Source organism: Tetrao urogallus (assembly GCF_951394365.1).
Source record: "Tetrao urogallus genome assembly, chromosome: 1".
Taxonomy (NCBI): Eukaryota; Metazoa; Chordata; class Aves; order Galliformes; family Phasianidae; genus Tetrao; species Tetrao urogallus.
Window position 1 is genome coordinate 109,996,805 of NC_136813.1, and position 18,225 is coordinate 110,015,029.

The 18,225-nt window shown below is 38.6% G+C and overlaps 2 protein-coding genes across 2 annotated transcripts in view; one reads left to right on the top strand and one right to left on the bottom strand.

The window, feature by feature from the left end:
• Window positions 1-18,225, top strand: part of CMSS1 (cms1 ribosomal small subunit homolog) — a gene marked incomplete at both ends in the record, with an annotated part of 228,109 nt that overhangs the window by 73,745 nt on the left and 136,139 nt on the right. The gene's annotated exons all lie outside the window — the stretch shown is intronic.
• FILIP1L (filamin A interacting protein 1 like) overlaps window positions 1-18,225 on the bottom strand; it is a gene marked incomplete at both ends in the record, with an annotated part of 147,968 nt that overhangs the window by 69,484 nt on the left and 60,259 nt on the right. Inside the window, 2 exons of the mRNA XM_079538174.1 lie at window positions 2,518-2,691; window positions 5,758-6,044. Coding sequence (XP_079394300.1) covers window positions 2,518-2,691; window positions 5,758-6,044 — 461 coding nt within the window. The remainder of the gene's footprint in view (window positions 1-2,517; window positions 2,692-5,757; window positions 6,045-18,225) is intronic.

Sequence of the window (18,225 nt, forward strand, 5' to 3'; positions counted from 1 at the left end):
TTCCTACAGCTGTCTTCCCTTGAAAGTTGAGAGGATACCGTCAGTTATGCTTTGTTAAAAGGCAGATGGTAGCGCTGCATTCCTCAAGACGATTGGTGCCTGGGATTTAAAAAATGGGTTCCACTTTTAATTATCCCTGACTTACGCAGTATATAGGCTTTTGTCTACCATCACTGCTTTTCAAGCACTTAAAGTGTTAAGAGATCCTGTTCATCAAGTTTCAACCAGTGAGGTCCCAGAGTTTGTATCTTTGCCTGTCTGATTTGAATCTGGGATCAATTATAATCCAGAATTGGCTTTCTAATTCCATGAAGGTTTGAAACTTGTGACAAGATGCCGTTAATTCTGCAATATCTTCCTCTTGGTCTTCTCTCTCTCTTACTACATCACCTTTTCTGAGTTGATTTTTGTTTTTAATGTTATTATTTTGATGATTTGGGGTTTTTATTTGAATCTGGGAAAATGGTTCTTTTGCAGTATTTATTAGAATGTTGAATACCATTTGCTTTCTATTCCAGAGAAGTGGCAATTGATCTGAAGCCAGAGTTTTTCATGAATATCTGACTCAATCATCTAAATTTATAAACCATGCAAAGATGGAAATCCTTTTCAGACCTTTATGTGTAAGACAGAAGCAAAAACAAAGAAAGTCTATTTTCCTTTCTTTAGCCTCCTTTAAACATTAAGCAACTTATTGTATCTTGAACTGTGAGTAATGAGAAACCTTATCCAGCATTTGTTAGGTTGCAGAAAGGAATACTGTAGAGCAAATTTACCTGAAAAACCTTCTGCTTAAAAAAAAAATAGTTTAAAAATATATATACATATATATCATAGCCAAGGCAGATACAATTTTGGTGTATCACAGTCCTCATCATTTTTGCAAAGAAAATATATTACTGCCATTTTCTATTTTGCTAGATTTTACCCATGAATCCTGTTCCTAGTGACTAAGGCTATCCGGTCACCAAATTTTAGTGCTCTATTCTTAACCAAATTCACCAAGAAACTTCATAAAGTTTAAGTGAGATGAGTAAGTTGCGAGAGGATGATGAAAAGCCTGTATTCATAGATGTGCTCTGAAATTCACTGTGTTTTCATCTGAGATTTGGGTAGATCCTTCATGTTCAAGGCCACAAAGCTAAATTGATGTGTTTTAGAGAGACTGAACAATTTGTGGGCAGTGAAAGAGGTTCATTGCCATGGTGGCATGGGGAAGATTTAATGGTTATTTCCCACCTTTTGTGCCAGGTTTTCCTTCTCCTTCCTCCCTGCTCTCCCCACCCTCCCTTTCTTTTATTAGTATCTGAAAAAAATGCAGGCAAAACCAAAACAGATCTTGGACTTAGTTTGGGGGTATGAAGATGTGAAATATCTGACAGTTAAGGCATCCTTTGGTTTACAAAGGCGTACAAAATGCTAGTGGTCTTTCTACCCTTTCAGTTGCTCATAGGATGTTTACCTTTGCCTCTTGGAATTGCCAAATCAAGTGGTGTTAGAAATCCTTTCTCTGCCATTAAGTGTAAGAGGGAAAAATCGTGTATAAACTTATGTAAAGTAACAGACTGAACTTACGTTTTCAAACTCTTTTGGACTTCTCTTCAAATCATTTCCATTTGTGCTCAAAGTTTCTGTGACATAATGCCACTGCGGTCTAAAATAAATTAACCTCTGGAGTTGAACTTTATCTGTTTCAGATTATAGGCAGAGGTTTTAACCTCTGAGCTTCTGAAATGAGTGCTGACCTTTCGCCTGACAATCTTCTCTGAAATGAGCTCTGTATTCTTAGGTATGACTCTCTCTTCAGTAAGTTTGGAAAATGCTCAGTAGAAGAATTTTGTTCATAATTTTCTTTTTTAAGAAAACTATAAAGAGCAGAACATTAAGGAAATGTTGATATGACCCAATAGGAGATGTTGGGAATTCTTTTTTTGGAAAACAAGAAGCATTACTGATATGAAGGACTTTTAATATATAGTGACTTGCATTTCAGGACAGAAATGAAATCCTTGTAGCTTGTTCAGAAAGTATGACTTCTGCTCCAGAGTAATTAAACTGTTACTCATACATAGTGTGAAAATATTAGATTTCTGCTTGGATTAAGTTTGTAATGACAGTTCATTATTCAGATCAATCACGTAAACCCATGATTCTCACAGAATTAGTGGGAGCTGGAATATGTAGGGAGTAGATGGCCACAACATGATGCTGTGGCATGACCTCATCGAGGCTAATGGAGAGGTATCAGGCTGTAGGAGCTCTGAATTAGGATAACAAGAGAAAAATATGCAGAAGTGTTAAACACAAAAGGCAGACTATCAGAGTTGGAGGTAGTCATAAACAGTCTCTCCATGGTTGTAGCCCGAGTGAGGATCATTAGCAACCTGCTTTTATTATTGACCCCATTTCTATGTTAGATTTTAAACCAAGAACACGTTTGCTTTCTTTCTCTGCGATCAGTGAGATCTTTACTATTGATTTCTGTGAGATCTATGGTTAGATGTCAGTAATACATACCTCTCCCATAGGCTTTTCATAGATATCTTCTTGCCATTGCTCAGCCTTTGTTTGAATAGCGTCACGCTGGAGGGCTTCCAACACCTTCTTGGGAGTAACAAAGCCATATTGTGCTTCAAGCAAAGCCAAGTCAATTTTTTCAGCCTTAAGTATTCCTATAACTTCATCTTGAGCCTACAGAAAGAGAATGTAAGTTTTCATTTTGTTAAAACCACGTTTGTGTGTTTACAGGTTAGTTGGATGGTTTCTACTTTTGGTTTTATGGGAACAGAAGAACTTTTAGAAGAACGCTACATCTATAAAATGCCCCAAGATAGTAACATGAAGACAGTTAAAGCATGAGGGAAGAACTGGTGTTTTTATTTTGTGAGTCGTGCATAAAGAACAGGATTTTCAGAATCTTCACTGGTGCTTAATTACTTCATTAGCAGTGAGGTTGAAATGCCATGCCAGGAGCAGCTCGTACTGGAAAAAATGTGACTCGTGGCATTAGAACCTAATTTTTACTTTTTTAATTTTAGTGAGTTATTAGCACGGTTCTGGAAGCCTAGACGCGTGTGAATGGTTTGGGTATGGTGGTGGCTTTTGTAGTTAAAGCCAGCCTGGAGAAGTCTGCTTTTGTCATTGCATTGAGCGTGTTTGAGCACTGAGTGTGGGGAAGTATATGGTGCAGGGGATGTGACCTTTCACAAAACGCATTCCAAAACCATGCAATAATGGCAGTTCTTTAAAACAAGATTGATTGCCTGCAAAGTTGGCAGTTGGGGCCTTAGTGCATGGATATGTAAGTATGCATACATGTATGAGACAGTGCCTTCTGTACTTAGAGATATGTAGATGTGCACACACTTGTGAATGTGCCCTCAGTCAATCTTGCAGCATCATTTCTTGGAAGTAATTGCTTTAATGGCATTCTCAATTTGCAAATGCATGCTAAAGAAAAAAAAACATTTTAAAAGGTGAGGATTAACATTAAGTTGGTTATCTGGTGCCTCAAAATGGTGTCATTTTAAAATGCAGAACCTAAAAATATGCATTGTACTTTTCCTTTTCTAATGTCACTGCATTTTTTTCTTAATCTGGCAAAATACCTGATGGCATTCTATTCCCAAAGAACAGACTCAATATGCAGGTGCATTCTCAACATGTTCTTCCATGTATGTATTTCAGAACTGGTTTTAGAAGGCAGTCAGACGCACGTAACTTCTTCCTATTTCACAGCACTCTCTAAGTCCATGCTGGACTGTATGCCTCCAGTATTTGAAATGGTCTATAGATACTTTGCTCTTTAACAACACTTCTTTGTTCTGAATCATAGAATCGCTCAGGTTGGAAAAGACCTTAAAGATAATCGAGTCCAACCACGACCTAACCCATACTACCCTAACTGAAGTTATGAACTGAGAGATAGGAAGTTGGAGGAGACAGAATACCTCCTGTGAATATTGCGCTAATTGTCTGGAAGTCTCACTTCCAGAGATTGTGTTGTTTCATGGCAATGTCTGCTTATCTGAATATTTCCTCTGGGGGACAAACTGGCTTAGGTGACTGCCTGCCCCAGGCTGTGCCCAGCTGCTTCTTGTGGGAAGACATTGTCCTCTGCCTCCGTGACAATGACACAACCACATCACTGTCTCAAACATCACTTGCAACACTTCAGTTAAAACCAAAACCAAGGACAGGCTAATCCTAGAAGGGGGGGGATTGGAAAGAGGTGTGTTAGGATCAGTAGCAATTTTGCTCTGACTGCTGTTGGAAGGAACACTCCTATTTGTCTATTTGTGACTGTGCTTAAAAGAAAAAGAGGAAAAAATCCATTTCTAATCTGTGTCAGAGCAGAAAAAAAAAAAGCTGAAAGAGCAATCTTTGTGCACCTTAAATGGTCTGGAATGAGAGGGTTATGGCACTTAACTTTGAGACTTAATTATGTCTGGATAGTCAGCTGATCTTTAGAGATTTGACTTGGCATTACAGGAGGTGGAAAATCAGGAATAAAAAATGACTTCCCTCTTTTTTTCATTTGTAATGCTTTCTTTAGAATGTCGGACACAATTTGAAATTTTCCTGTCAGGCTCATTGTTTTCCAGTTTCTCGTTTCATTTTGTTCCAGTTTTAAATCTCATGAGTTGAATTGAACGTGGGTAATATAAATAAATAAATGTATATGTATAGATGTGTATGTAGTTCTCTCGTGGAAAAAGAGGACTCTTGTGGAGGAGTGTATGACATCTGCATTTTAATCTTAGTTTAGACAGGGCAAGTGAGCACCCCCAGAGACTGGTGTATCTATCAAAAAGCACTCATATAGCACGTGTGTTCCATTAAACATTTCTATTAGTATGTATTATGTAAATATAGCTGCATATGTTAAGGAGGAAAATACGAAGGTGCTGTCTAGGCAATAAGCTATGAAACAATGTGCTACAGCCATTGAAGCTACTTTGGATGCTTGCTTGTCTCTCTACTTGTTAGCTGTTTAAAGTGGCTGTCACTTTGTCTTTGCAAAGTTTGCAATTATCCATTGCAGAATTATCTCCTCTTTTCTCACTGGAAATCTGCTTCCCAGTTCCTGAAATTATGTTTGGCCTCCTGGCATCATTGGCTGCTTGGCAGCTGACTTTTTCCAGATTAAAAAAATTCACTTTCTTCAAAATCTGGTATGTTGCGGGTTAACTGCATGCATTATGGGACATAAAAGGGATATTTTAATGTGCTAACAAAAGTTGCTAGAAAGCTTTTGAGTGAGTTACTACTGGTGAGCTGGCATGTACTGATTGTTTTGTAATAATGCTCATGACTTCATGGGAGAAGGAAGATAATAAGGAATTAAGTAACATATCTTAAAGGTCTCTACAACTTTCTCCATATAGTTTTCACAGTACAAACACTTTGTAATCAAAATACTTACAACAGGGCAGCATAATGGGAAAGTTTTGCAAGTTCTCTGCTTTGAGAATTTCACAGTTGTATACAGTGGATCGTGAGTGTTTTAGTGTTATACAAACACTGTGAATAAATTATATTTGCATTTAGGAGAATAACATCTTTTCATGTTGATAACTATTCTGAGTATCTGGATAACCTCTAGTTTTACATGTTTTGTAGTTTATATTAGTCCAACTCCATCAAACTAGACAGGATATTTCCTTAATAGGAAAGCTGTGTGTGTTTGCAGTAAAGTGCAGAGGGAAAAAAAAAGAACTTTTTAAACTTGGAATACAAAATAAGATAATAAGTCACCTGTAATTCACCCTCAAGGACACTAAGAAGAAATAGCAGATCATCACGAGAGAGGTCCTCTCTTTTCTTGAAAGAACTTCTTTGCTTTTTCTCAGCCTTAGGGCTTCTTATGATGGTGCTGGCTTGGGGCACATCGTCCTTCTCCTTTGGCCTTCTTTGCACATTCCCTTTCCCACTGTAACCTGTTTCTTCTCTATGGTGGCCTTTTGGCCTTTGTTGGCACGGCTTCGGTCTGGTTGGGCTTTCTGCACTGTTACTTCTGGAACGCATGGTTTCTCTCTCTGAAACTGAAGGAAGGTGGGGAATAAAATAAAAGTTTTAACTTACAGAGAGTATAAAAATCTTATGCTAATTTATGGTAGTGTCCTTCCCTCCAGACTGGTAGTTTCCCCTCCCGTACTGGGCTTGTCTTTTGAAAGGAGCTGACAGCCTTGCATGAACAAACAGGACTGAACTGTCACCCTTCCTGGATCTCAAGTGGCACTGAAGGGAGACTTACCTTGTCCTGTACATCTGGAAAAATCTCATTGCTAACACTTGCAAAGGCAGCACCCTTAGCAGCAATATTGCACGCATCAGTGCAGTCCAGATTTCCCATTTGAGAGATAGCATGAACTGTATGCTTTTCAGGTAGGTCCTTCATTAGGAAGATCTTTGTTTGTATTTCCTTTATTGGATAGCTGTGGGGTTTTTTTGTTCTCTTTCCAAGGGAGAACACAAAAGCAGTCCTCCACTACTACAAGTTACGCAGTTGTGTTACTCGTAGTTCATGAAGCATAGAGGTTAGTACATGCAGACTGTAAGGCATGAGCCTCACCATACCTCTCCTTCCTCAGTGATCACAACGCCTCCCTGTTAACCATGCAGTGTGAAGTCTTACTGCTTCTTTGGTGCTGCACTCTGAGGCCATCATACAACTGTTAGCACCTCACCACCAAGGGAAGCTTAGCCTAGCTTGTTCCCTTTGAAGTGCCACTGTTACATAAATGTACTGTAATGCCTGTGCAGACAAATTACTAATGCTGTATAAATACTGATTAATCTCAGGAACTCTGTTTTGCTTATCACCGTTACAATTAAGGTATGAATGGATTATAATCCACCTCTACAGAAAAACTGTGGTGTGGTCATGGATACAGTTTAGCAGACAAAAACCCAATCATGCAACTGGGAGGGGAAATTATGCACATTCCACATACAGATAAATCACATTTTTTTCATATTAAAGTGTGAAGCTAATTGCTGGAAGTTGTATTGGTGAAAGCTTATCAGTCATTAATTTGCAAACGAACGAGGAAAGAAAAGCTTGAGCTCAACAGCAGCTGTTTGACTTGAAGTGGTGATTTTCTCCAGAAAATTGTTCTGAGCCATGGGGGGCAGGAAATTATTGTGCTGTTGCTTTTTGGCCATACAGATCTGTGGCTGATAAAGTTTCCAGAGCTCCCCCTTCAGCCATGTTCTGAATCTAAATCTTGAGGTACTCTCTACAGCTACGCTCTTTAACCATGGTAATTTTCTACTGATTGCTATAAGCACATCTTTTTGCAAGAACAGAGGAAGGGGAAAACGCTTTTGGTTTGGTATGAATGGTGGTTGAAAGCAGGAAAAAAAATATCCAAAGCATTACAGAGAAAGCAAATGAAATTTCCTTTAATACTGAAGGAAACCTCTTCTAGTCAAAATCAGAATAGCCTGTCTTTCATAAGAGAACTTGTTTCTCCTAGTGTCCAAAAACCAAGGCGTGTCAGAGTTGTGTGACATTGAGCACTGGATACCTGTTTGATGAAGCTCTGCTTCAATGATCTCACATTGGGATGGCATTGTTAGATTTGCCAGAGAAGTTACTATACTTCCTGAAGGGTATTACCTGTTCAAGTATCAGCGCTTGCAATTCACATTTGTCTACACAACTAGTGCTAACATGTAGTAATTTGGTACCACGGCAGAAATGGTCACGTTTGTTTCTAAAACAGCAGTTCAGTCAAAACCTCTTGGCTGAAAACACAGAATATCTTTAGAATATTTTGAGAAATTACAGCATCAATGCACCTGATGTGATGGGAGAAATGAAGGTCTTGTCTTTCCTAAAGGTCTTTTCCAGTCTAAATTTTATGTTTAGTTTACTATCACTTCTTTCACTGAGGTCTGCTTATTTGGCTTGTTCATTTTTTTGTATCTTGCTTACAACACATTGCTACTTTGGAACATGACTGTTGATTTCCTTTCAGCTTCAAGTGTTGCATGTCTGCTTGGTTTTCACATGTGGGTTAATGGCTGGCGGTTGTAGTATCAGAGCCATAAGCTGTGAGTTAAATCAGATAACCAAACTCACTTTAAGCTTGCCTGTTCTCTTTGATCATGCAGGCACAGGATGCAATGAAACATGTAAATAGCCCAAGAGTCTTTCCATTTTTTTCCCCTCATGTGCCAGGTGCAGGGGCAGGCTCGATTGGATGTCAAGCTGTGAGACTAGTAACCAGGGTTAACATGGCATCCTTCAGTGAAGGGAAGTGAAACAGATGGATAATAAAGAGATTCTTACTTTTCCAAGTTTCTTTGGTTGGATGCACTGGAAACAGTGAACTTGAAAATGGCACAAGTCTCAGCAATCCTGATAAGATGGACATCTGCCTTCTGTTATTTTCTTATGTTATATACATTCTCTTGGTTTCAAAGCCACATGCCATGCATAGTTTTCACAGCTGAGGAGGCCTTGTGGTGACTCTTTTGAGCCTGTTGTGCCTGCTCCTTGATCAGGTAGATCAGTCCTTATTACACTGACAAAGAGCACTGGGTGCCTGAGAAGGTCAGTGAGCCTGCTGGTTAGGTCACCCTCCTACAGAGTTGGTGCCTTTCCAGAATCCCAAAGGGGATTTTTCTTTTCTTGTTGAAGCCATTACCTACACTTCATTTGCATTTTGTTCTAGCATTTCTGAATGCCAGGGTCTACTATTAAACCTGCTAATGCAAATGTTTATCAGATGTAGCAATTAACACAAATGATTGAAGTGACATACTAAATGTATGCTTTAAGCACTTTTTTTATTATTATTTAAATATACCTGACAAAAGAGACACAAACAGTCTGGTATTAGTAGGCTACCTTATTGCTATGCTCATTTGTTGATTTATTTAGGCTTTCTTACTACCTGTACATTGACTGGCATTTTTTTTTTGTCTGTAGTGCTGCATGCATACATAATAATGATAGTACTAATAATGTGTTCAAAGGATACAAATATGACAGATTTGGAGGAGGGTGGAATATTTCTTGTTTGCTCATTGGATACTTACTAATTTGAATTTCTATTTGAGTTAAAACCAAGAAGATGGGAAATACCCATTCTTTTTCAGTTCTGAATTAGAGGCTATTGTACTTGAAACTGTCTGTGTGTTGTCTGATGCTAGTGCACCTTTAAATTGTGAGCCTTTATGGATGTAGCACTGTCTAAGGGACTAACAAAGTGCTCCTGACACTTCAGGCAGATTACTGCTGCCCTTGCACCAACGTAGAGAAATGATCACTTGTAGTCCATAGGATGCTGGTTTTCTGTAAGGTTATTAACCCCTGGAGTGGCCCTAATGTAACACTGAGAGTGGAAGCAGTGTCATTTGAAATTTTATAGCGGCGTATTTTGGTAGATTGGGTTATCTTCTTTGAACAACTCTTTCCATTTACTGGAATGGTAATGAAAAGAAAATTCTTCGATATTTTGGAAGGTGAAAATGTTAATAGGGTCTTAAAATTTGGGGGTGTAAGTTGTCTCGTGTCACGCAAAAAAAGATATTTCATCCTTCTTTAGCTCTCAAGATCAGCTTGATGAGTACAAAATTTCCCATTTGCCTGTCTGCATGTCAGTCAGTTTTCATTATAAATGAGGTATCGATGGGGTTTGCATACAAGAAAGGTAGCTTGCAAAAAAAGGTTAAGGAAGTGTTCTTTTTTGTAGTAGTAGCTGTAGTTCATGAACAGTCTCTGTGGTCTCTCCTTGAGTGTGAAATGTTGCATTTTGTGACAAACTCCTCTATGAAAATTAAGACCAGTTTCTACGTACAACCAAAAATGATGGCAATATAGAATAACTACCAGAAAAAGTCAACAGCTTCTAAGAAGGAAGAAAGTAAATGAGAAGATTTGGTTGAGCCCTCATCTATGATCTGGATCAAATAATATATACTAGGGAATGTAGCTACAGGAACAGAAGAAACGAAGATACATATCAGCATTCTCATATGATTAGAACGCAATCTGGTTGCATAAAAATAAATGAAGATTGAAAGGGACCATCCTGATCACAAAGTCACACCTACTGACATCACAAACAATCATGTCCTGGGTATTTAATCCGGATGAGTCCCTGGACTGGACCTCAGAACTGTGCTTGAACTCTCTGTGCCTCAGGATGCTCTCTAACAAGCAGACCATCTTTTAGCTGATTTTTTTGAACTTTACTGCCTTGTAAGTGTGCTGAGGTTACTATTCTGAAGTACTGTTTTTTTGAGTCCTGATACATGTTGTCTGTTTTACTGAAGAGTTTGCAGCAGTATCTTGCTTGATGTCACAGTGATGATTTCCAGGCTTGCCATTCAGTGCAGCTTGGTAGACTGGTCCCAGTTTCAAAATGGAGCAAAGCTGGCTTACATTGAAAAATTTTGGTAAGCCAAATTCTTGCAAGCAACATACTCAGCAAAACTTGAATCTATTCTTAGCATTCATGTTTTTGTTCTTCTTATAGTTTGTTTCTCGTTCTGTTTTCTAAAGAGCTTGCTCATCTCTGAACGTCTATGCTGTCTTCCTTGCATATAAAGGAAACATTTTCTCTCAGTGATGAGCAAGTAATCTGAGGGATCAAAATATACTTTCCTGAAGAGCCAGATGAATAAATGACCAAATGTTTCTATGATGTTAACTTGGTCTCCACCCTCTCAATCATATTCTGAAGGAGATGAAACTGCGTTTGTCTCTTTGGCAGCAGCGAACAAGCAGGTGGTTCAGAAATCCTTGCACTTTTGTGGGAAAAACTGAAATATCCTTCAGAGATGACTTCACCACAGACACCGAAGGGTTTTAAGAGGCATCCATTATTTTTCCATCTATTTTTCCCCTTACTATTTTCTCTTTAGGTTGTGATTGACTTATGAGCTAAGAAAATCCCTCACAGGATCAAATCTTCTCTTAATCCCAGGGTAAGGATCCTGAATAGTTGAGAAATTTCTTTTTCTTCCAGAAATCCATGACTAAGCAAGGAATTATGTCTTTCTGTTTTTTAACATCTCTTAAGGTGATATAATAACGCTTTTGATTTGCTGAAATATTTAGGACTTCTACCAACAGACTGACCTTTAGGACTGAAGAGATTATTGCTCAGTATGTCAGTGTTACAGGAGAGCACAAAAGCATACCTTCTCTTTCGGAAAGAGGTACGGAATCCTCCTTCCATCACTGTGAATGTGCTTTTAAGCACTCAGCTTATTTGTTACAGGACATTTTTTTCATTCCCATGTAGAAAAGCTGCTGTGAAGCATCATGTTCAGCTTGGTGCGCCATTGTCTAAGGATAAATTAATCTGCTGTCCCCATTCTCTTGCCTTCTTGAGTGGCCATGTGCCAGGTATTGTGCAGGCAGAGGAAGGGGCTTTTGGCAAGTGGCCACATCCTGTGTTGTGCCAGAGAAAGCAGTAGATTTGTCTTGTTCTCTTTCTGTAGTTCTGGTGTGGCCTGTGGGCAAGCTATTGAACCATGCTGAGCAAAAAGAAGAAATGAAAACACCATCTTATTAATTGGAATCCCAGGATCTGGCCGTCTCATGGCATCACTGAGCCTTTTCTGAAACTGATGCTTTCTGACAGAACGTGTTTCTCAGTTATTACGACTTTCAAGTGGAGAATGCAGAGCTTTGTGGTAGTTTGGCACTACTTCCAAAGATACAGCCCTTCCTTTTGGGCAGACTGTTTTAGCATTTTCCTTGAAAACCATTTGCAGTGGCATCTGTCCAGAAGCTTGTTCTGTTGTAGTAAGGTTGATTACCTCATTGGGACCGTGCTCTCATTCATAGTTGACTCTTGTGCTGTTTTGGTGCATGTGCGGGGCAATAAATGAGAAGAGGCTTCTTTCCTGCAATAGGTTCTTCACCTAAGGGCTCTGGAATATATACACTTTTCCATCTTGGCATGGAAATTGCAAGATTAAACTGCTTTTCTGGGAAAACTGATGAAGGAGTGCTTACCTGCTTAGCCTCATCCATCTGTTGGCATGTAGAGTCACAGGGAGTCAAGTGGGAGCAAGACAGAATAGATTAGAAGTCTGTTTTCCTCTCATGGAATCTTTTCAAATCTTGGACTTTGAAGCCCTCAGGAGTCCTGAAGGAACACTGCTGTCATTGTTCAGAAGAGGAATTACTCATATGGGAAGAAAATCTGGATTCAACAGAGGATGTAAACACTCCCAGACAGGAAAAGTGCACGGGTGAAAGCTGGATGTCATTTTTCTGTTCATCATTGCTTATGCTCTCTTGACCACGAGTCAGGTTTCTCATCCCCTGGAGTTAGGAAGCCTGTTCTGAGTAAGTAAGATGCCATTTGGAGAATGTTGGAGAATTGTCACGTTAGTTACTTTGTTTATGGCAAAGGTACTGTACAACTTCCACCACCTCTTGTCTCATTCCCATTCCAGTGATGCCGCATTTTGCACATATGCAGTGATTGGACTCCCTGTTGTATTACATAAAACTTCTCTGACAAAATGGACTGGTTGCTTTGAAATCACAGAGGCTTGGATTCCTCGTGAGTTCCAGTTTGGAAAGCTGTGCTTTGAGAATATTTTTTGACATGGGCTGAACTCTATTTGTCATAGGTTGTAGCCTGGCACAGGCTTCCAGTGCAGCTAACGGTCAAAGGCACTCCCATCACTTTCTCCTCTTGCTAAACCCTTATTCTGTCTCTTCCAAAGGCTTTTTGTGAATGCAGTTCTCCTACTCTGATGTCCAGCATATTGCAAAGTTGATGGTAGTCTTAGAAAACTATAGCATATGCATCACTTTATACATACACAGTTTTTGTAGAAATGGGTTAGACACAGTGGATTTGCTGGAGGTGATTTATCTTCTCAGTGAGGGACTACACATGCCACAAGGGCAGAACGTGTAGATCAGGTTTTAGTTTTAGCGGAAGGATGACTGTGGAGTCTTGTGTGGACCTTGAATGTGCTGCAGCAGTGAGACAGCATTAGTATAATTCCACATTTTTATGGGTTCAAAAGTTTGAGGAGGAATCAAAAATAAAAGTAAAATAGCTTGATTTTCTTCAGTTTTCCACTTCTGGGAATTGAGAGTTGTGGGGAATTTTATTCAATTACGCTGAAGTACTTCTGAGTGATTAACGTGGGGGACTTTTTCTCTGTTTGTTTGCTTGAGTTTCATTATTTTTTCTTTGCAAAGTAAAATGTTCAAAATTTGTCTCTTAATTAGGAACTGTAAATGTAATCTTATGAAAATCAGTGCAGGGAGATTTGGAGGTCATATGAAAAAATGTTACTATAACATCAATTCAAAGTGTTCGATATGGAAAAACTGCAATGCTGTATTATGTGTTTGTCAGTAAAAAATTTAACCTTGCAGTTGTCTGTATGACAGGGTTTTGTTAGTAAATTACACTGAACTAAAATTCAGCAGTTTCAATTTTGGCTAAATGAATTTGCTTTCCAAACATATGATTTTCTCGTTTCATGAGCATAAAAATGAGTTAACATTATTTAATACAGTGATTGTGGTTTAATACTTAATGTTCAGCTGCTGTAATTTTGGCTTCAGTCGATAATTATTCTGTAGTTTACAGCATTATCCAAAGTGAATAATAGTACTACATGGGAAGAAAAGGTTAGTATCTTAGATGTTATTTATCTAAATTCACCTTTTTTTTTCTGCATATTCTGAGATTAGCTAAACTGTAGCTATTTACATAGCAAGAAATTTCAGCTCCAATGTATTTAAAATGCTCTAGTACATATAATGAAATATTAAGAAGAGAACAAAGAGAAAGAAAGTATTAGTGGAGCCAGGTTTTCTACTGACCTGTCCTTCCTAAGTGATATTAGACCCACTCTCCCTCTTCTTTCCCTTTGCCTTTCTCTCAGCTCCTCCCATCTTCTCTGCAGCCACCAGAACAGCCCTATGTTTTCTGCACATCTCCCAGGAGGGCACCTTAGCGAAGGCAGCAGCTACTGTGGCTGGGGCCGAACCCAGAGTTTCATTTTTTGTTCACTGTGGCAATCTCTTGTCCCCTTCTTCAGGTTCCAGTCTTCCTGGACTTGGGGAATGTCTTTGTCTTTGAGCTCTTGTCCTGTCTCTCTGGAATTGGCTTGAGAAGAGAAATCTTGGATGGACCAAGTGCTTAGCCCATTGCCATAGAGGAATAGTACATATGGTTTATTCTAAGTTTTCCTGCTCCCTGTTCCTGCTAGACTTACAAAATGAAATGCTATAGAAGTCCTGGTCAAAATTACTCTCTACCAAACATTGTACAAAAGTTCTTTAAGGTAATGTCTCAACAGTGGAATTAAGGTGTACAAATCTGTAACAGTTTTGATAGAGTTTAAGATCTAGGGGAAATTTCACTGTCACAAGACTCTCTGAATGCTCAATATCTTTGCTTGTCTCATAGCTGGCAGGTACTTGCAGTAAACAGGAAGCCTGCAAAAGCAGACATTCCCAGTGCCCTGACAATGTAGGTTATTGCCCACAGTTCTTTTGGTGCCTTCTGCAGTCTTGATATAGCCAAAGTGCCATCATTTTGTGGTAATTATGAATATTCCAAGGTTAGTTTTGTATCATCAAATTTTATATATGTATCCACTTTCTATATAGTTCCCTCTCCCCAAAACTTCTCATTTCCCTCCAAGTTGGACACTCATTATGTTCTGTTTTAATCTAGACAGAATATTGTCAATTTGATGGTTTTCTTAAAATATTTTTATTAGCATGACAAATCTCTTCCAGTGCGTTTTTTGCATTTCTGTCTTCAGCAATGAACTTTCCCTACACAAGTGTATGTGTGCATACCAACATGACTTCAATGGCCAGTATATCTTCTATGATAGTGTCCTTCTATTTTGATGGACTGGACCATGATTCAGGCAGAGAAGGGCATGTGATAAACAATGTCCTTCTGAGCCCTTAAACGTGCTGGTTGCATGGTGTGATTTCATTTTAAAAACAGCATATAATCACAACTCTCCAAACACTACCTAATTGAAGAAATATATTGTTATGGTATTATCAGCTATAATTCATATTACGTATTGGGCTACATCTTGGTACATCCCCACTAGATAAAGAGGAGGGGAAGGGGGGGCAGCGGCTGATAATACCTGTGCAACAGAGGAGGGAGAAATTAAGGACATTTCTTCTATTTTAGTGCGTGTGTGTGTTTTTGCCTATGCACACAGTGTCTTACAATTTGTGTACTTAGTGCATGTCTGTGTAATTCTCTACCCTTGTTGCTTGAGGGAAAGACAAGCGGTCTTCCTAAACTATCAGCAAAAAACAGTAAATGAAAACTATCAGCAAAAAACAGTAAATGAATTGAAGTACTTTGTTTTCAAGGTGAAAGCAAGATAAGCAAGAGTTATCAATTGCATATTGCCTGGTGTTAGTTATCTTGTCACCCCACAGTAATTGGTCTGGGTATCCAAAACCCAAACTTCTTAAGCCTTTTGGCCATCATAGAATCATAGAATGGCTTGGGTTGGAAGGGATCACAAGGATCATCAAGTTCCAACTCCCCCACCACATGCAGGGCCACCAATCTCCAGATTGGTACAAGACCAGGTTGCCCAGGGTCCCATCCAACCTGGTCTTGAACACCTCCAGGGGTGGAGCATCCACAGCCTCTCTGGGCAAATAAAGAGAAGCCATCTTCAGTTCCATTTTAGTCATTTTTTATCTGCTTGATATTTGCATGGAACCCATACAACGGGCCTCAAGTGAGACCACAGTGAGGACTACCAGGACAATACCTTCAAAGTCAGTACATGTTAATTTTCTTCAAGGGTATTTCTGACAAGCATAGTTCTGTTGAGACAGTTCTTTGTGTGGGAGGGTTCTCTCAGCATAGCTTTTCTCCACACATGAAAATAAACCACAGGCTTTTAACTATCCTGAGAAAAGTTCCTTCAAAGAAAGATCAAAAGTCTTTACGAATGTCTGAGGAAGCTGCAAGGCTGCCTCTCTTGTGAACTCATGTCTGTGGAAAACTGACTGAGACAATCAGTTTCATTATTCCGTGGACTTGATCATTTGCAACCTACTCTGAGAGAGAAGGATTATTTGGAGAAGGAGACAAGGGAATCTATAGATGCCCTCTGATTTTACCAAGATATGAATAAAAAAACTTTTAATAAACCAAACTCTCTTGTTTTTGCCACTGTATTGTGTGCAGTGTTCGAGTTCAAACAGTTGTCTTTGACACATGTTCACTAGCTCAGTATAAGTGCTAATTGAGTGACATTTTTAATGCATAATTTTATCTGCTTTTGTGGCTATTGACTTGATGTGAAATGTCCAGATGTGGCTTTCAAGGCTTCAAAGAAATGGTGTATTTGATTATTTTTGGTTTTTGTTTGTATTTGGTTTGCGTTGCCTTAATTTTCCATCATCTATTTCTGCATCTAAGTGATACAGAATACATATTAGCCAGACTTTGAAAGTTTGTGAACTTCTGGAATTTCCCACTTCAGACAGCTTCTGGGACAACTATTTAATTTTTGTTCTTCCCGAACTACTGTTCTTTTTTTCTTAATTTTTTTTGTAATACCTGTTTGACTTCATAAACTGCATTTTCTCTACATCAGAGCAATGCTTTATGTGCTGTCTGGTAGTGGAAAATACTTAAAGAGGCTATTTAGAACAGTATGTTGCTTTTCTAAATAGATAACTGTTTTTGTCGTGTTGACACCAAGCATCTAGGAACAATGCTAGGTAAAGTCTCAGGTTTGTATCTAAACTTAGGATTTCCAGGTTTGTGTTTGTTTTCATTTTTTTTTTAATTGATCTTCACACATTCAGTGTCAATGACTATATTCTGCTTCTGTCTAGAAATCAGAGAGGAATCTTTCATTTGTTTATCTGAGAAGTGAAAACACTCCATTTTCTTCATTTTTCTTGGGTAGTAGGGCTGTTTTTTTTTTTTTTTTTTTTAATCTGCATGTTGGATTTTCATTATATATGTTAAAATTCTGATTTTTTTAATGTTTGGAAATCTGGTATTTTGCATTGTTATTGTTGGGGAAATCCTGAGTTTTTTCTTCATTTTTGGTAGTACTTAAACAGTGTGATTGCTTTTTTTTTTCATTAATAACAACACATAAGTATATGGCAGCAGGCCTTTTATTTTTTTTACTAAGACAAGGTTCAGCTGTGCAAAGAATTTGCTCTGTCATTTTGCTTTGTCATTTTACTTTTCCAGCTGCAGCCACAAAATTGCAGCAGCATGCTAACTAACAGTGATGGAAGATTGTTCACCCCAGTCCCCACGCCCACATTCTCCAACTTTAATATCCAAATGAGAATTTAGATGAATTAGGTAAATAACCTAAGTGGTTTTTCCCAGGACTTTAATGGAAATGACATTTCTCTCAGATTTCCAATTGTCTCTCTGTGATTGTTCACCTGAAAAGCAGACATTTTCTTCTGGAAGAGAAGTTTCAGGTTATGGAGGTATGGTGGAGGAAGGAATACTGGTGAATAGCTCCAGTTCTCTGCTTGCCTTGGGGCTAGAAACATTGATGACCCATGCCCCATACCTCTGCCACCCTGTCCCACTGCTACTCTCTTGTGCTGTCACCAAAGATTGTGAGGACTGATGGCACAGTGTGACTTTCATGAGCACTCTAGGGTTGCAGGCTACTGTAGCTCCTGAAAAGTTTTGAGAATGCTTTTATTGGTAGAATTTAGTGCAAGATGAAGTCACTGTTGTGTTGCTCTTTTGAATCAAATTTCTTTTTATAACAAGAATCTGGATATGTGTTTTTAGTTGTTTGGAGGCATTTTATTTTTGTTGACTTTTACTGATTTTGTTGGTTTTGTTCTTATTTATTGTGGTCCTATCTGCTCATTTTGTGGCAGCAGGATTCTCTTAATAATCTGCACACAACTGAAAGCAAAGGAAACGTGAGCTGCCAGGTAGATTCTCAAGTCAGCTTTGTAGTCGGTTTTAAGTTTTTGAAGAATGTTTCATTGAGTTTGATATTGCCTTAAGTAAGTCAAAGTAAAATTATGACTTTGAGTGATGGCTTATATATTTTTTTATATTGTTCTTATTAATTGGTGACTGTGGCTATGTGCATTTGCCAGGAAAAAGTGAAAAGCACAGAGTTTGAAAAGTAAGTGAACGGGGTGAAATTAATTTTTGTATGTGTTCAGATTACAGATTTTACTAGCCATGACATTCATTATTATTTATTGTAATGGCTTAC